The sequence below is a fragment of the Protopterus annectens genome, chromosome 16.part0, assembly GCF_019279795.1.
Source record: "Protopterus annectens isolate FY-2018-M chromosome 16.part0, PAN1.0, whole genome shotgun sequence".
NCBI lineage: Eukaryota > Metazoa > Chordata > Ceratodontiformes > Protopteridae > Protopterus > Protopterus annectens.
The window spans coordinates 265471886-265490375 of NC_056750.1; the positions used below are offsets into that span (position 1 = coordinate 265471886).

Consider the following 18490-nt stretch of genomic DNA (forward strand, 5'->3'; position numbering starts at 1 on the left):
TGAAATGCATTATATTTTTTCATCTTTTGGTAAATAACTTTTCTATAGAATGTATCAGCATGCTAAGTAGTACCTCATTTTGAAGACAGTATCAGTACTTACACAAGATGGAAAAAGAACTAAAGATTTGGATGGGCTAACCAGGTAATGGATATGATATGCATATATATGTATTCTTCCAATATATCTGTCAAACATCAGTAGTAATCTGTTTGCATTTTCTTTCCTGTGCAGGTTCGTCCACCTTCTGACACTGCGACATGCCTTCATGAGAAGGAGAACAACAAGTGAGTGTGGGTATGTGGCCATTCCCACATTCACTGGGCTGCCAGCCATGCCTCCATAAGTGAAAACCACTACAACTTGAGCTTCGCCACATCTAGTGTGAAGGTATACTGGATTGCAAGAAGAGGTATGCATTGGACCGGAGTACTGCAGTTGCTGGAAGAGAAGTGTTCCATCTACCCTGATCCCAACATTCTTGTGCTGTACATTGGAGGGAATGATGTAATCAGTAAACCATTCAGAAGGTTACAGTTCAAATCAGAGCAGTTTTTGAACACCTGCAGTCATGGTGGCCACGTTGTCATTTTGTGTTATCTGACATAATTCCTCACCAGATATGGAAAATAGCAAACAGTCAACGGGTATTCACCTGAGGAGGGCATTGCATTGTTCTTGACTGACCTCCACAATGGCGTGAGAAAAGCTATGCGGGATTGGTAACATTCACCTTGTAAGAAGAATGGGAAACACCCATGACCAAGTAGGACCAGTACGGTAAGTAAAACTCTATTATGAATTGTGTTGTGTAAAATATAATATTTCTCTGAGTTTGACAAATAACTGTGGTAAGGAGCTGGTGTAGATACTAAGAAAGAACAACGGTTTCAGGAGAGTGCTACCACGTACAATCAAATATGTCAGTAACCATCCTGCAATACTACTATTTTTTTATTCTGCTTTTATCAGGCATGTGCAGAGTTTAGATGACAGGATGGTCTTAGCAATACAGAACTTGATCCCTTAGGTCCATTGCAGAATGGACACATGTAAAGAGAAAAGGCATAAGTAAGGTAGACTGCTGTCACTAAAGGAGGTCATTTTGAAGACAGTATTGATAGTTCCAACATGGTAAAAGAACTGTGCCTGTATGTTGTACGCTTGTACCAATATCAAAGTTTGTTTTGGACTTAGGGTATGGAAATTATGATTTTTGTTTTCATATTTTGGTAAATAACTTTGTGAGGAAGCATCTGAATGTGCTAAGTAATACCTCATTTTGAAGGCAATATTCATAGTTCCAACATGGTAAAAGAACTGTGCCTGTATGTTGTATACAAGTATCAGTTTGTTTCGGACTTAGGTTATGGAAATTATGATTTTTTTTTCACATTTTGGTTAATAACTTAGCAAGGGAACATGTCGGTGTGCCAAGTAATACCTCATTTTGAAGACAATGTTACTCCTTACAACATGGTAAAAGAACTGTGCCTGTGCACTGTACACATGTACAGATGTCACAGTTTTAGTCTTGTAGGATTATGGAAATTATACATTTCCAGTACTTCTCATTATTATGCCCATATCTTTGCAAGAGAGCATGGTGATGACACAAATGATGCATCATTTTGAAGCTGACGTTGAGCAGCTGATATTCAGACACACGACTTGTACACTGATATGTAGCCTCTGTCTGTTATAGGTGATGATGTGTTATGCTTTATCGATTATGAGAAATAAGATATTAATCATATTTCTGTGGATATCTCCATAAAGGAGCATCACACAGTAATGGTTAAGGTATCATTTTAAAGCTGCCATTCATACAAAGAAATTAAATACAAATTGTATGGGTCTACATGGTACATTGACCAAAATATTGTGCTTTGCTTTTCCAAAAAGGTAAAAAATATACACAATATCAGCATTCCTTGCCAGATATTTAATAATGATTTTGATATGCACTATAAACATTTATACTGTTGGAAAGGTCAGTGTCTGCTGAACAATTTTTGCATTTACCTTTCTAGTCTAGCTCTTCTAGTTAGAGTTATAAACATTTGTTTTCTGTATGGTATTAAAAATAGATTTTCTGAAAATGATCTCAGGTTGCACTGCTGTTCCCATGATGGAATTAAGGAGGCAGGTTTTTCTGAGCTGCTCTGGAGTGAATGAGTTAATCTGCATTCTCAATTTTTTTTAACAGTGCATGATCTGAAATAGTTATAGGATGAGTGCTGAAGCTTTCAATTAAATGCAAGTTCCTGTGAAATACACTTTCTAACCACTCTACCCCAGTTATTGTACATTGAGGAATAATATGTAAATTCTGTTAAAGTTCCTACTACTGATGCAGGTCTTCCATACCAAATATTTTCATAAATTTCTTAAGAAATCATCCCGTTTGTTATACTTTCCCTTCTAGTCCCCAGATACATTCTTACTACTACAAAGCAAGTTCCAACCTCAATCTATTAAGCAATATTCCATCCCAAAAGTCGATTATTTGTCAAAATTTTTTAAGTTCCACATTAGTAGTTGTCAGTGGAATATAAATACACGCCAGGGTAATCCTCATAACTTGCAAATAGCCCCTTACTACCACAAATCTACCATTATCGTCTTACTACCACAAATCTAACATTATTGTCTTACTACCACAAATCTAACATTATTGTCTTACTACCACAAATCTGTTGTTGTCTTACTACCACAAATCCAACATTATTGTATTGCTACCACAAATCTAACATTATTGTCTTACTACCACAAATCTAACATTATTGTCTTACTACCACAAATCTAACATTATTGTCTTACTACCACAAATCTAACATTGTTTTACTACCACAAATCTAACATTATTGTCTTACTACCACAAATCTAACATTATTGTCTTTTTTCCCCATTTTGTATCATTATTGGAGCCCCTCTAGCAATTAGTGTAACTACCCCCCTTTCCTTTGTCCCTGATATCGTGATGAATATCAATCATGAAATCTTTTTTTTGTCAAATTCACATGCTCGTTTCTTTCAAAATGCGTCTCCTACAGCATTGCTATTTACACTCTGCATTCCTTAATAAGTTAATGCTCTCTTTTTTGACTATACCTGCAAGACCATTTACATTCTAAAATAATATGGATAGAGTGGCCATTATGATGAAATGCTATTGTTCCTTATTATACATGACAGTTTTTTTGAATGTGTATTTCCAACTTTTGTCTTGCAAGCACACACTGTTTGGCCGGTAGATCTTTTATACAGTTGCTTCTTCTCATCTCTATTTGTACTTCTGTCACATTTTCAAGACTTTTTGCTTTAATGAAAATCCACAAACAAAAAAAAAACAAATACATTTTCAGTATACCCCATCCCCTATAAACTTAGAACAAACACACAAAACTACATACATTTTCAAGAAATGAAATTAAATTCTCCACGTATTAACAACTGCGCCTCCAACTGACAGCTGCACCCACAGGCAGGACCTAATCTGAAATTAATGTTACTCATGCTAAAGTCATGTAGCAGCCTGTGTTCCCACATAAACCAACTGCTGTCTGTGCTTTTCTTATCTCTATTACCCTCCTAGATGTGAAAAATAGGTTGTGTGCTTTCAGAAAACATTAACTTTTAGTCCTAAAAAAGTGCAAGGCAACCTTTAAATAAAACTAAATTATGCACTGCTCTATTAAAAACATTCAATTTTTAAGGCTTCTGGTGGTGGCTACTATCTCTTATTCACTTCTCATAATTTCAAACTTTTTCACAGAACTGTTTGCCATTGTACTTTTAAATTTTGCATTTTCCCATGTTCAGAACTCTCAAGAGTAATTGCTTGTACCTGCAGACAGTTTCTCTCCATGTAAAAAGTGGTCAGCAATTGGGGGGGGCTAACAACTTGGCAGATGCATGAAGGAGTGTCTGAAAATTTCACACAGGACAGTATGTACAGAATTTTCCTGGTGAACTACCTTCAGCGACAGACTTGCTAATAGGAAAAAAAGAAGTTAATATCTTTGCAGCATGGATTTTGTCAATTTGCCTTATTTTTTCAGGCTATTTGCTTACAAAACGCACTTGTTTATACCTCAAAACAAGTTCACTAAGCTGTACATCCACCCTTGTAAAAACAAGGGAAATTACCATCTCAAGTCTATATATAATATAATCAGGACACGTTTACACTCCACTCCCCCCAAAGCCCCATATCACAGCATCATATTACTTAAATTTGCTTCTGTAGAGCCCTTCATGTGCTACACTGTAAACCCCGTATTTCTTATAAGTCAAAAATGTACTTGTTTAGTTCTTTATCTCCAGTCTCCTTCTACAGACTAATGACATAAATCAGGGCATATGCTTTCAGTCCAACCGCAAGTTTAACAAAGTTAACAAAAATCCAGTTTTGCAAAGCTATAGTTCAGAAATGTGAATGATGGCTTATAGTTCCCATTTATTCACTAATTTCAATGTTGCTGGTCTTCTTCATGATTATCTCCATCTCCCAACTCTAGACTCTAGTTCAAGTCCAATGCACTCCTGATTCTTCTAGCTAATTCCTGTACTCTCTTCTCTTTCTCTCACACATTTTTGGAACATTGGAAAAGATTCCACTGTCAAAATCTCTATACGAAGTTTATTGTCAGATGAATGAGAGGCAAAACCCCCTTCTGCTTGCTGGCTCACTTTTTGTTGGATAATTTTTTTTTATTTTCTCCTTAGCCTGTTCTGTATCAAAAATATTTCTGATCTTCCGGGGAAAAAAAACCCCTGAAGACAGCTGGATACAGTAGCTTGAATCCCACACCTGCCTCTCGACATTCCCTGATTGCTGGGATAAATTTGAATCTTTTCTGCCTGGTGTACAGTGAATAATCATTTTCTACAAACACTCTGCTGTATGCAATTTTTTATACTTTTCCTTCTGCCATAGTTTTTTTCAGGATCAACACTTTCTTATGGTATGATTGCATCTTTACTAACTAAGTATTGGCTGCATTCTTGTGGCCAAGTTTGGAGCATACACTCGATGTTCCCTTTCAGTTAACTCATCCTGCTGTAGATCATAAGTCTAGTTGCTTATTTGTTTTGTCATAAAATTAATACATATTCTTCCTTCCAGTTTCTCAAGTTTTCTCTGTACGCACTGTCTTCTAACACTGCAATTTTTTTTGAAACAGCGTTTCTGGAGAAGCCTCATACTCAGACAGCCTTTTCTTCATTGCAACCTCTGATTTTTTGCAGTTTTATTAGTTCATCTGAATAGCCAGGTAAATCTTCTCCTATTTTTTCCAGACATTTGTTAAAGTCAATATATTCCTTCAATGTTTCATTTATTTTAATCACCTTCAAGTGCGCTTGGTTTATTGGTTCTCCTAAATTACTGGAATTTACATAGGGACATGAGACCAATGCTTGAACCAAAGCTGAAGCTTGAACTGTTTTTTTTTTTTTTTTTTCTGCTGACAAGCTGCAGGATCCTTCCCAAACAGTGTTTTCTCTTCGACCTTTTCTGGTGTATCTTCTTTCGGGCTCTAAATTTGTTTTCTTTGCTGGCACCAGACAATGTATCTACTAGCTAATAACTGAATTTGAGCTAAATATCAGTTTCAATAGCTCTCCTTTTTCTCAATTTCTATGCTGGAAAAGCTGAAATTAAGATGTTGATCAGTATGCAGCCATCATGGGAGTCCCATATGCACATATTTTTAATCTCTAATGGGCCTGTATTCCCTTTTGTCATTTAGAAGCTTATTTAATAAATGCAACATAGCATTAGTGTAGAGATGGCAGGAGAACTGATACACTGCAAAATGCATGAGCTGTGAGGCAAAAAAAAAATTCATGCATCAAGAAAAATATTTTCATTAATCTCAAATGTATAAGTAAGATAAATGTGGAAAACAATTCAGAGATAGCATTATAACAGCATACTTAAAATGAAAGCTAAAACATTTTCACATGATGTGACCCATTTATCCATTCTGCATTTGTTGCCTCTATTTCAAAAATAAAAGATGAAGATAATAACTCACAGTATGGGATGCAACTACAAGCAGACAGATTTAAAATGAAATATAAAATGAAACAAAGAAAATATGGCATACTTGTATCGCCACAGCATTTTTCTTTAATGACAGACATTACTCAGTATGCCCTTTAACTAGCATGTCATGTCAGCACTCCATTAATATATTGCAGTATTGGTCTTTCACTCCTTCTTGTAAGACTGTTATCACAGCCTGTTTGAAGATCATCAGCTGGGGTGTTCTTGCTTTGTGTTACTGTGCAACAGTGATGAGACAGCATTTCATACTTCTGTTTGCCTTCAGAAAGCCTTTCAGCTGAGAATTAGCTGCACTTATCACAGATTAGGAGAAGTGCAGAAATTATTTTTTGTTGGGGGAGGGGTTGCAGTACTAGAGCAGGTGTAGCAATTTACAGATTAAGTCAAGCAGCTGTACAATAAAACAAATGACTCAATTTTACAATGTATTTATTATAGGTTATTTAACCAGGATGTTGGGTTGCTGCATATGAGCCCTTTTAAACTATGACCAAGGAATATGTAGCACGTGCGTGTGCGAGCGCACACAGACATTGTGATTAGACGCAGAAGAATTAACAAGAATAACCACAACAAAATTAATAGACAGCTTGCAGCAATGTCATCAGAATGCCAAAAATATAATTATTCCTGCATATTACATGAACAAGGAGCAGCACAGAGGCCTTTTCTGCAGAATGGCATTAATTAATTTAGGTATTTCTTTACTTCACACTTTATGTGGCTGCAGATCTTATGTTCCCCAGCTGACTACTGAATTTTACTAGTCACATATCCATTCAGTAGAACAAAAATACAGCTGCTTCATGAACAAATCAAACATATATATCTAATTAGCCCTTTTCTAGGGAGCCTTCTTTAAAACATCAAGGCATACCACTTCTAAGCACCTATACAGGACCAACAAAAAAGCAGTTTTTCTTCAGTTTCTTCCTTTATCACAGTGGTTCTCACAGTCTGATGGGCTGTGGACCATTCTAAACCAAGTCATAAATGAGTGAATTGCCCTTGCCAATGCAATATCTTACCCTGTAAAAAAATCACATATTAATGTTCTAAAAAAAACTAATGCTCTTTTAAATTTATCTAACTTAAATTTTATGAAAATTACAAATATTTCTATTGATAAAACTGCACATCTACAAATATGGTGCTTGCAAACAACGTGAAGAACGGAGCTGCTTTTCTTAAACCATCAGAGAAGTGATGCTTAGATGTACATTGGCAAATCTTAGTCTTGTACATTCAGCTCAGTTTATTTTATTGTCAGGCAGCACATGAGCAAATTCAGGTTTACAATTGTAAGTTGATGGGAATGGTAATATATGCTTCATAACTACGACACTAAGTCTAGCTTATTTTGATTGTACAAGAAGCCAAAAGTCTGATAAACTTTTACCAGGTAATTACAGCCTCACTGATCCATCCGACAGGTTCATAAGATTTCTTGTTCACACCTAAGAAGAAAGTCACTAAGAATTTTTGAGTCAAGTTTTCAATGATTAAATCCTAGCTCATGCTTTATGTGCAAAATCTTGACTATCAAAGAAAATTAAAGATGACTTCTCTGCCCTGCCATAACTAGCTTTGTCGGTTTAAAACGGTAAATATGTCAGCCAGACATGCCACTTGCACAAGCTAAGAAAAGTAATACATGCATGCATTCCAACAACTGACAGACATGACATTTACTGTCAGGAAGATATAGTCTGACATCTTTATGCAAGTCAAAGTGAGAGTAACTGCCAATATGAAAAACATTTGGAGATTTGGAGAGCTCATTTCCTACTTTTTCATAAGAAACTTTAAAAAATATGTGCAGTCCCAAGGCATTCACTGAGAAAGTATACAGCTGTTACAACCTTGTCCAGAACAGCAAGTCCACTTAGCATCTTACTCGTATACAAATTTTTTTTCCTGACAAATGCCACAATGTAGCGGTATTATGGTGGTATTTCATCTCTGATATGTACAGTGAGGCCTTTCATCTACCAATCACAGATAGCGTGTTGTCTCAGCTACCTCCAATGCACTGTGTCCAGTCAAATTTATAAGTAACAATGAAATTGTTTTGCAAATCAAACATGACCTGAATGGTTGTCAGTTGACAGAAATCAGAAAAAAAAAATTCACCCTTTATTCCTTCAACAAACTCATACATGACATGTCAGAAGGTGAGCATTGCCCACTCTACTTGTGAATTCACCCAGCTGAAGAGCAAAGTACTGACTGATGCAAATGTGATATTAAATGCATGCATACCATATTTGCAGTTATGGCCATTCATAGGTTATTATCCAGTGTCACAAGCCAAAGGCCTTTTGAAACATACTGACTGTGAAATTTGGGTTAAAAGTTTTATTCCTGCATCAGTTCTCCAGACCTTTCTTGAAATCACTCGTATTGATTGAAAGCTCTAATACCTTTCCCGCTCTAGTTATTTGCTCTCAATACCTTGGATCCTTTGCTAGTTTATAAATTCCAGTCCCCTCTTGCCTATCATCTGTATCCCTAACTGCAGTCATCCCTATCACATCATCCTTTCTCCATTCCCATGTTGGCTTCGTTCTTAGAATACTTTCTGCTACTTTATGAATATAACATTCTATAGGGTTATTATTATTCTCCTTAAAGGCCTGCATCCACAATCCCAGCCTACCCTTGTTTCTAGAGCTTCCCCTCTGTCTCATTATCATCCCTTTCTTCTATGAATTATAGTTTTCTGCTTGTGCTATGTATAGCAGCCTTAACTGTGTTGCTCTGAAATACCCCTTCAAAATCGGGTAATCCTAATCCGCCTTGTTCTATTGGAAGAATCAGTTTATTTCATTTGACTCTTGCTGTCTTCCCCTCCCAGATAAAATCCTTCATCTCTTTACTAACTGCTATCCACAACTTCTCTGGTTGATAAAAATATGCTTGACCTATATACAAGACTAAAGGGACTAAAAACTTGTTAACTGCTTGTATCTTACTATCCATACTTGTATAACAGAGTGTTCGTTCTCAGTTTTTGTATTATCTTTTGTTTAGTCTCTTCCCATATATCCTTAGCTGCCACATTGGAATAATTTTTAATCCATACTCTTAAATACTTCATTTTTTCATGTCCCCATAAATATGGATACTGCTGAACCAATTCATGTGTGGGTACATAATTTACTGCTATTGCCTTTGTTTTATCTTCATTAATTTTGTATCCTGAAAAGATTTGAAACTGTCTCAAAATGTTCTACAACACTAATATCTCTTTCTGGTTTTGTCAGGTATAAAATATTATCATCTGAAAATACAGTCTGCTTTTCTTGACTACCATACATCCTTGAATTTCCGAGTCCCTTATTTTATTTGCCAATGGTTCTAAATATAATGCAAATAACAAAGGGGAAAGAGAACACCCTTGCCTGGTTCTTCTGCTCAAGCAGAAATTATCAGAAAGGACCCCACCCACTTTAATTTTTGCTTCTGATCAACCTGATATTTCTATCAGCTAGTGCAAATGCTTCCATTGCCCTGCTCAAAATCCCCGCTTACTCTTTCAAATGCTTTCTCTGCATCAGGACCCACCACAAACAATGGTATTTTCTTACATTCTGCTTACTTCTGGATCATTAGTTTTCTGTTAATGCTGTCAAATGTTTGCCTCCCCTCCACAAAACCAAAGTGATCCATATCTATCAGTTTTGGTATTACTTTTGTCATTCCTTTAGCCATTATAGACATGAACGCTTTATAATCATGGTTTAGTATTGTAATGGGCCTATATGAAGCTAGATCCGATGAATCTTTACCCTCTTTAGGTATTACAGTCACCACTGCTTTCTTCCAGGATGTTGGTACTTCTCTTTCTCTTAAAATACTGTTAAACAAAACCTTCTAGACCTTTATCAATTTTTTCCCTCCTAACTTCCAACCTGCCACAGGAATACCATCCATCTATTCCTGGTGACTTTCCTGTAGATTGGTCATACATCACAATTTTTATTTCATCTCCTCCTATCCTAACCTTTAGTAATCGAGCCTCATCTACCGCTAACCTTGGCATATTTAATTCTTCCATAAACATTTTCATTTGTATCTTTCCTTGATTTCCAGATTTATCTGCTTTATACAAACTTTCACAGAATTTCTGAAATATTTCCATTATCTCTACAGGATCTTGTTACCTTCCTTATTACAGATCCCTAAGTTTGGCAACAGCCCTTTCTATTGCCTGAGTCATGCTAAAAGTTTTTGTGCTCTAGTGTTATCAAAAAACAGCTGCTTAACAGCAATCTTTCTAAACTCATGCATATTACTAAGGTAATACCTTATTTTTTTGTATAGCATTCTGCAGTTGATCCTATTCTTGTTCTTTGAGACTCACCGTGTTCTGCAATACTTTGTCAGTCCCTCTAAATAATTGTTACTTCTTAACCATAGCTCCCTTTCTTTTATCTCCACCCTATTTTTAAATTCCACCTTAATTTTACCCCATTCCTTATCTATATTTTCAGAAGAAATTACTATCCTAATAACTCCCGAATAATCTCCACTACCCATTCCTTAAATTCCTTTCTTTTCAGCAGATAGGTGGGAAAGTGCCAGTGTCTCATTTGTATTTTAATACGCTGTTTTTATTTTAGCCATTACTGGTGCATGATCTGAAATAGTTATTGGGTGTGTATCAAGACCTTCAATTAAATGCACACGTTCTTGTGAATTGTAAATTCTGTCTAGCCTAGCTCAGTTTTTATATCTTGGGGAATAATATGTAAACTCGCTCCAAACACCTATTACTGAATTCACATCTTCCATGCCATATATTTTCAGAACTTTCTTCAAATATCTACCCTTCCTTGTTATACTTTCCCTTCTGAGCCCCCCAGACACATCTTTACTGCTGCAAATCACATTACGGTCCACATCTATAAGTAATATCCCTTGCTGTAAACCAATTATTTCTACCAGAATTTTCTTAAGCTCCCATTACACCAGTTTTAGTTGGAATATAAATACATGCCAGTGTAATTATCCTCCCTTGTCAGTAGCCCCTTAGCACTACAAATCTGCCATTATATTATTTATCCTCTTCTGCAACTACTGGAGCTCCTCATGCAATTAATATAGGTATTCCTCTTTTTGTTTGTCCCAGGTATTCCACTGAATAACCATCCTGAAAACCTCTCCATCAAATACACATGTTCAATTCTTTCTAAGTGTGTCTCCTGTAACATAACTATTTGCACTCTACATTTTTTAATATAGCTCACTACTCTTTCTTTTTTGTATTTATCTGTGAGACCACTGATGTGAAGACATTACAGAAAGCAAATACTGCATTAAAAAGTTACTATTCCCACCTTTTATATACAGCATTTTTGCTACATGCATTTGACAGGTTGAAATGTTATACAGTTGTTTCTTGTCATATCCATTTGAGCTTATGTCACATCTTGCGAAAAATTGTTTTATTGAAAGCCCTAAAAAAAACACACAATACCCCCTAAAACCTATTAACATAATAAAAGACAAAAGTGTGTACATCTTCAAATATTGAAGTTTTACCCTCCTAATAGGAACAAAAGTCCAAAAGTGATAGTCACACTCACAGACTTGAGTTAACCTACAAGAAAGGTTATGCATGCTAAAACACATGGTGCAGCCTGTGTTTCTAAGTGCTAATATGTTTAGTCTTAGCTTTATAGCTCTCCCAGCTGAGAAACCCCCTGACTGCATTCAGATAACATTATGTCCTAGCCAATTTCTCCCTTTTTTTTCCTCAACCATTCACTCCACCAAAATGTAGCCTGTTTCTCTTTATCAAATTGCCTCCATGGAGACATTAGAACCAGCCAGCCAGTTTCTCTTTATCAAATTGTTTTCATGGGAACAAAGGCCAGTTGCAGAATTGCTACTAAGCAAACATGCATTGCTAGAAAAAAGCCTCATAATATTCAATATTCTTCATTTACTTGCTCTCCCTCAAAAGTAGCTACCAAATCAATCTAAGGTCCTTAATCCAGTCATTCCCCTATGCAAGAATGAGAAAAAGCACATTCATTTTTCTCTTGTCATGCTTTTTTAACCAGGCTTTTTTCTTTTACATTGCAGTGCTTACATTTGTTTTAAACTGAATAAGAAGAAAGAGAGAAGAAGGGAGAAAGAAAAGAAAAAAGCACCTTTTTAAATCCCTATTACACTTAAAAATAACAGAGAAAAGTTTACTTTACAGCATGTAACTAAAACCACACACCACAAAAATACCATTCAAGAAAAAACTCTTTACTTACATTTAACTTTCTCCCTCCACTTCCGCTCCCGAAAGCACTTTTCTGAACATTAATGACATGAAGTATGGCATATGCTTTAGAGTTCCCCACAAGTCCAAAAAATTCTAAAAAAGTCCAATATTTCCAGATTTTCTTCTGTCATATTTCACAAATATAATTAATGCATGGTAAACCCACACTGAGTTACTGGTTTTATTCCTGTTCATCTCCATCTCCCAAATCCTCTCTCTGCTTCATTTCCAATGTATTCTCGATTCTTCTATTCAACTCTCTTGCTCCCTCTTCCTTCTCTCCATTTTCTGTTGGAGCACTGGATAAGGTTTCACAGGTACAGTTTTCTCTTTTGTCTTTATTACTAGAAAAACAAGAAGCAGAATCTCCTTCTGTTTCACAGCTTACTTTTTGTTGGTCAAACTTTTATATTTCCTCTTTAGCATGTACTTCATCAAAAAAAAAATTATTTTGTGCCTCCTGGGAAGAGTATCTTGAAGACAGTTGGGTGCAGCAGTTTGAATCTCACAACTGCATCTCGATATTCCCTGAGTAGTGTGAATCTCACAACTGAATCTCAACATTTCCTGAATAGTGGAATAAATTTGCTCCTCTTCTGCCTGCTGTGCAATGAGTAATCATTCTCTACAAACATTCAGCTGTCTCCCAGTTTTAGTACTTTGTCCTTCTGGCACAGTTTTGTCAGAATCAACACCTTCTTGCTGATAGGATTGCATCTTTACTATTAAAGATCTAGGATGCTTTATCATAGCCAGGTTTGGAGCATGCACACAATGTGCCCTTTCAACTAACAAATCTTATTGTGGAATACCAGTCCAGTTGCTTATTTGTGATTTCATAAAATGAATGCAGTCTGATCCTTTCAGCTTCTCTGGTATAGCTGAAAATCTCAAGTTTTCCATACATGCTCTGTCCTCTAATTCTATTTTTTGAAACATCTCTTCCTGAGCAGTCTCATATTAGGCAGCCTTTACTTCATTTCATCCTCGGCTTTATCACCTCATCTGATTATCTGTTTAAAGCTTCTTCACTTTTTTCCAACCTTTGGTTGTTTGTGTTGACATACTCTATCAGTGTTTCATTTATTTTAACCAGGTCTGTGAGCAGTTGACTTTTATCTCCCTGTAGGTTACTGGAATTCATGTCTGGAGATTGCATTGTTTTTTTGCTGAACAGTTGCAGAACTTTCCCCAGTCAGTGATTCTTCTGCACTTTTTGCATATGATTTTTTCCAGCTCTTCTGTATTTTTTTTCCTGACATCCAGGCAGTACACTTACTAGCCGAATACTGAAATTTACCCATAAACAAGTCTACTGCCGAGTTTCTGTTTTCACACTAGGAGAGCTAGAAGTAAGTTATTACTCAATGTGCAGCCATCTTGGAAGTCCCAAGATATAGAGGCTTGGGGCCCAACACCAGCTTACCCTAATTAGGGGGAAGGGAGGTGGTTTATCCCACTGCACTAACACACTTGAGAAAGAGGTTTACAACATGCAGCACTATAGGCAGAGAATGTTTGCTTTACTCTGCCAAGCCACATCTCTGTGGCAGCCTTCACTGTGCAGAGGCAGGAAGGAGAGTACCCATAGAGTGAGTAGTATCAGGCCCTCAGCTCGGAAGGCGGAGGCAACTGCTCCAAGAAAGATTCTAATCTAGTGAACGGGAATGAATAGGAGGTAGTGGGCACCAGTTAAAACGATCTCAGGCAAGGGGAAGATGAAAAAATGACAATAGAAACAGACTTTCTGATAAAGACCCTGACTTTCTGGCTGCCAGGAAAAATACCAGCCAGGTGACATCCTAATTTATTGTCAATTCCTTCTATGGCATGATCTCCACACCTGTTTCATGTAGATAAGTAAGAAAATACTTTGACAGGTATGCACCAGGTATGCACCAAAAGCAGAACTTCTTACAAAGACTCCAAACTTCTGGCTGTCAGGGAAAATACCCAACAAGCAAGTAACCCCATGTTATTGGAGAATTCCTTCCTAGCTCATGATGGTCAAGCATGTTTCTCTGAGGTACACCTTTCTTGTCTTGTACTCAGCTAGAAATGTAAAATTTGTCTAGGAGACAAGAGCGAGATATCCCTATACAATTTCTGAAGTGCATAGATAACAGTCAGTTGGACTAACACCATCTTTAGTAAGAGCATATAACATCCCCCAACCCCATAATGTGCAGGAAGTTCCACAGGTACTGGTGGTACTTCTCCAGGCTCTTTGTTGGCAAGTCATTTAGTTTTCATATTTGAAAGTAGTACAGGGGTTATAACTGAATTATATACTTGGATTGTACTTTTACTCCCTTTAAATTTTAATAAAGTTGAAAACTACTAGCAGGGAATCCACAAGCACAGTTAATGACCTGAGACTGGTTGCAGTCCAACCACTGCAGAACCAGCTGGAGAAGGTCAGGGGTGATAAAGTTTCTGCATCTTCACTACTTAGGGGTGGTGGTGATTAGGGACTGTACTGCAGGGAACTTGGTCCATTAATGAATCTCTATTAGACACCAAGGATCTAAGAGGAGAAGCATGTTCTTGCAAGGGATGTAGGCTTGTTTGAAGGTCAAATATGCAAATTATGTCCTTCCCTACTGTAAGCCTACTACCCTTTGACCCCTGCACTGGGATACAATATGTACAAACTTTAAAAAATCTTTGTTCTCTGAAAAAATGAAAGTATCAGTGTGAATATGTTTCATCCAATTCAGCAGTTGCATAAAAAGCTGTTGTCTGAGGTGTTAAAAAAAACAGAAAGGTAAATAAATTACAGCCCAACCTAACCCAAGACACCACTACAATACAAGTGTTAACTAAAGTATAATGCTTTAGTTAACATGTGTAACTAAAGTATAATGCTTTCTTTTCAGCAGCAATGGTGACTAAAAGTAAAAAAACAAAAGCCTCTAATTCAGCTTTACTGTACAGCACTAATCCACTGCATTGTTCTATTTGAACAAAAGAAATGAACTTTTTCTAGAAAAAGACAGTCAGTGGTGCCACCTGGCATTGGCATGATAGATCTAAAACAAAATAAAAATAAAACTGAATTTTATGAAATCATAATAGTTTAAACAATCATATAAAGCAGCTGCTTTGCACAAATTCAAAAATTTCTTAAGGTTGAAACAGGCAATCAATTATTCTCTTCCTTGAGACTGTCTCGATATCAACCAAGAATGTAAATCCAATACTTTATAGACTGCTTCCTGCTAAAGAAATTACATTGAAATTATGCCATCTGACTATGCTGAGATTGTTTGATAAAATACATCTTAAATTGCAGAGAAGCAGTGAATTACAGTCCTAAGCAAAGGAGATTAGTTAACAGTCTCTCTCCTTTTCCTCTGAAATCAGTGAGCACAATATGAATACGATACTTACCATAATATGTACAATAATACAAGTTTGCCAAGTATACAGATTTAGCAAATGTACATCCATATTGTGATTAGGTTCTTCATTTCAAGTGATGTAAGCAACCCAACAGGGTACTTTTTCTTTATATGCAAGTAATTGATAAAGTAAAACAAGAACGGGTGAAGCAAGAAATGGAAAAGTCACTTACTTTTCTTCCAAAGATGAAATGTAACTGATGAAAAGAGCCACCATTTTTTGCAAGTTCCTTCTTTAGGGTTTTTGGGGATGGTATCTGCCAACCAGACTGTGCACTGTCTTTGTCCATGCAATTAAGAGTATTGTCAGAAGTAAAGCACTGTGTTTTTGGCTCCTGGAGAAGGCTGCCTTCACTGTGCGTACGTCGCCTCAGGGAGTTCTGAACACTCAGTGTGCAGTGCTTTTCACAATTAGATGATTCAAACATGCTGCGACGTTTCGACTCACTATGGTCAAGGTAATTTTCATCACTGTCTTCATCTTCATCATCCTCATCTTCCTCCTCCTCCTCCTCCTCTTCCTCCTCATCAGCAATGTTATCTTTTAGACTGGGTATGGCACCTGCACTCTGGCTGAAACTTCTGTCCAACCTCACTTCCGGTACAAGGAGAACTGGCCTGTGATGATGCAGCTGGGCAACTTCTTCTGCAGGTTCTTGTACATGTTCAGCATTCTGACTGCCTTCTGCTCCAACAGAACTACATTTCATAGAAATTTTATCATCACTTGTCTGTTCTTTCAACACAGGTTGAACATCAGTCTTTGTGTTTTCTGCAGAAGGCATTTGGTTCTTTTCATCTGATTTGGGCTCCAACATCTAAAAATGGGACAAAAAAATTAATGAAACTAAGAAACACACTATGAAGTTTACTTCTTTAAAAGTAAAGTGACTTGCTGAGTAATATGGAAGCGGATGTATAACTTTATAGTACAAGGCACCAGAAACAAATGAAGCAATTCCTCTACTGAGGCTGAGGTGATAACATGACAAACAACATGGGATTTTTGACTACTACCTTGCAGGGAATGCAACAAAATAGTAATTTTCCTATAGTTATGCAAAAGAAAAGAATTACAAACCATCTTGTCAGTTGCAAGTGCATATATGCCCAATTAGAAGCTTAACTGTAACTATATAAACAGTCACTCCACACAGTATTTAGCTAGGAGAAATAAAATCTGATTGACATTCTTTTCATTAATCTCTTATGCAGTGGTATTCAGTCATATACATAAAATCATTTCCTGCAATTAAACTGGTACGTCTCACTGAGATGCTCCCATAGGTCTTCTAATCACCAGCAGTGCAGTGAACTCAGAGATAACCTGACCGTAAGCAATCTAGCAGCTACTGAATGACTTAGTATTCAGCAAAGTGTCAAAGTTACTAGCATTGATGTATTAGTGTACAAAACGAGCGGGGAATATTGGTGAAATGTATACAGCTACAAGCTGATTAGGTAAACACTACAATCCATGTCATGACTCAGTCATTTCTACATAGAGTTTCTCAATCTCCTTAAGCTTGTCATGGTTTTTCAGTCCCATATCTCAGATTATGACACAGTTTATTTATTTATTTGGATCCAGGGACATGCAGCAGCCCTTGTCATTTAAGCCTTAGGCATACAGCAGTAGAAATAACAGTAAAAATACAGATGACTACAACAACCAGCATTCTGATATTATATTACAATAACTTAATTTAAGCTATCAGGATATCAAATTAAAATGTAATAAATTTAACAGGCTCAGTAAGGCATGATTAACATTTCAGTTTATCAACTATCAGGCTAGTTAATCATATCATAAAGGAACAAAGTTAAAAGGGCTTAAAAGAAATGTGCCACAATCGAGTTCTGAAGTACCACATTCGTCAAGAAAAGAATCTATACCCAGTTTAGATATCCATCATGGGGACAGAAAGATTATAAGTTATAGATGAAAAGTTACAAAGGGGTCAGAACGGGTGCAATGGTCGTCTGGCAGATCCCTAGAAGGAAACAATGGCAATTTGGCAGGGGGAAGGTGGGAGTGGAGTTGAACCAGATGAAAAGACAACAGTACTGTCTTTTCATCTGATTCAATATGTGAGGCAGATTCCCAAGTTACCTGACAAGATCTTGGGTGGTCTCAAGGAAGGATATGTCCGAGTATGGCAGAGCCAAAATATGAGTGAATTTTGGACTGCACATGTAACTTGTAGTGAGATACAAAGGTATGAGCTGAAGACAAGTTGCTGCAGCACAACGTCACTGATAGGCACTCTTTTTGCAAAAGACACTGAAGTTGCTACTTCTCTGGTAGAATCCACCTTAGGCTATGATTGTAAAGACATACTTTGTGAATCACAGACAAATGAAATGCAGTCTGCTAACCATTTTGAAAGGGTTATCTTAGATACCAATCTGATTGTCCCAGCTTTTTCTTGGGGAAGGATATAAACAGTTGATCTGATTTTCTGAAACACTTAGCACAATGGACATAGAACCTGAGCTGTCTATGTACCTCTAAGATATGTACAAACTGTTTTCCTCTACTGGAAAATTTGTTAAGAAAACTGGTAAATCAATTTTGTTGGCTCGTTAGATTCTGAAGCTACTTTAGGAAGAAATGTAGGGTTTGTCTTCAATGACGCACTGTCTTTCTGAAAGATAAGGAAGGGAGATTTGCAAGAGAGCACCTGTAGTTCTGATGCATGTTTTCCAGACGTAATGGCGAACAGA

At 36.7% G+C, this 18490-nt stretch overlaps 1 protein-coding gene across 2 annotated transcripts in view; it reads right to left on the reverse strand.

Moving 5' to 3' along the window:
• The window catches only part of RGS3 (regulator of G protein signaling 3), a 2411552-nt gene that overhangs the window by 366258 nt on the left and 2026804 nt on the right, over nt 1–18490 (reverse strand). For both annotated transcript variants that reach the window (XM_044057996.1, XM_044057997.1), the window contains one exon: nt 15937–16581. In XM_044057996.1, the coding sequence (XP_043913931.1) occupies nt 15937–16581 (645 nt within the window). The remainder of the gene's footprint in view (nt 1–15936; nt 16582–18490) is intronic.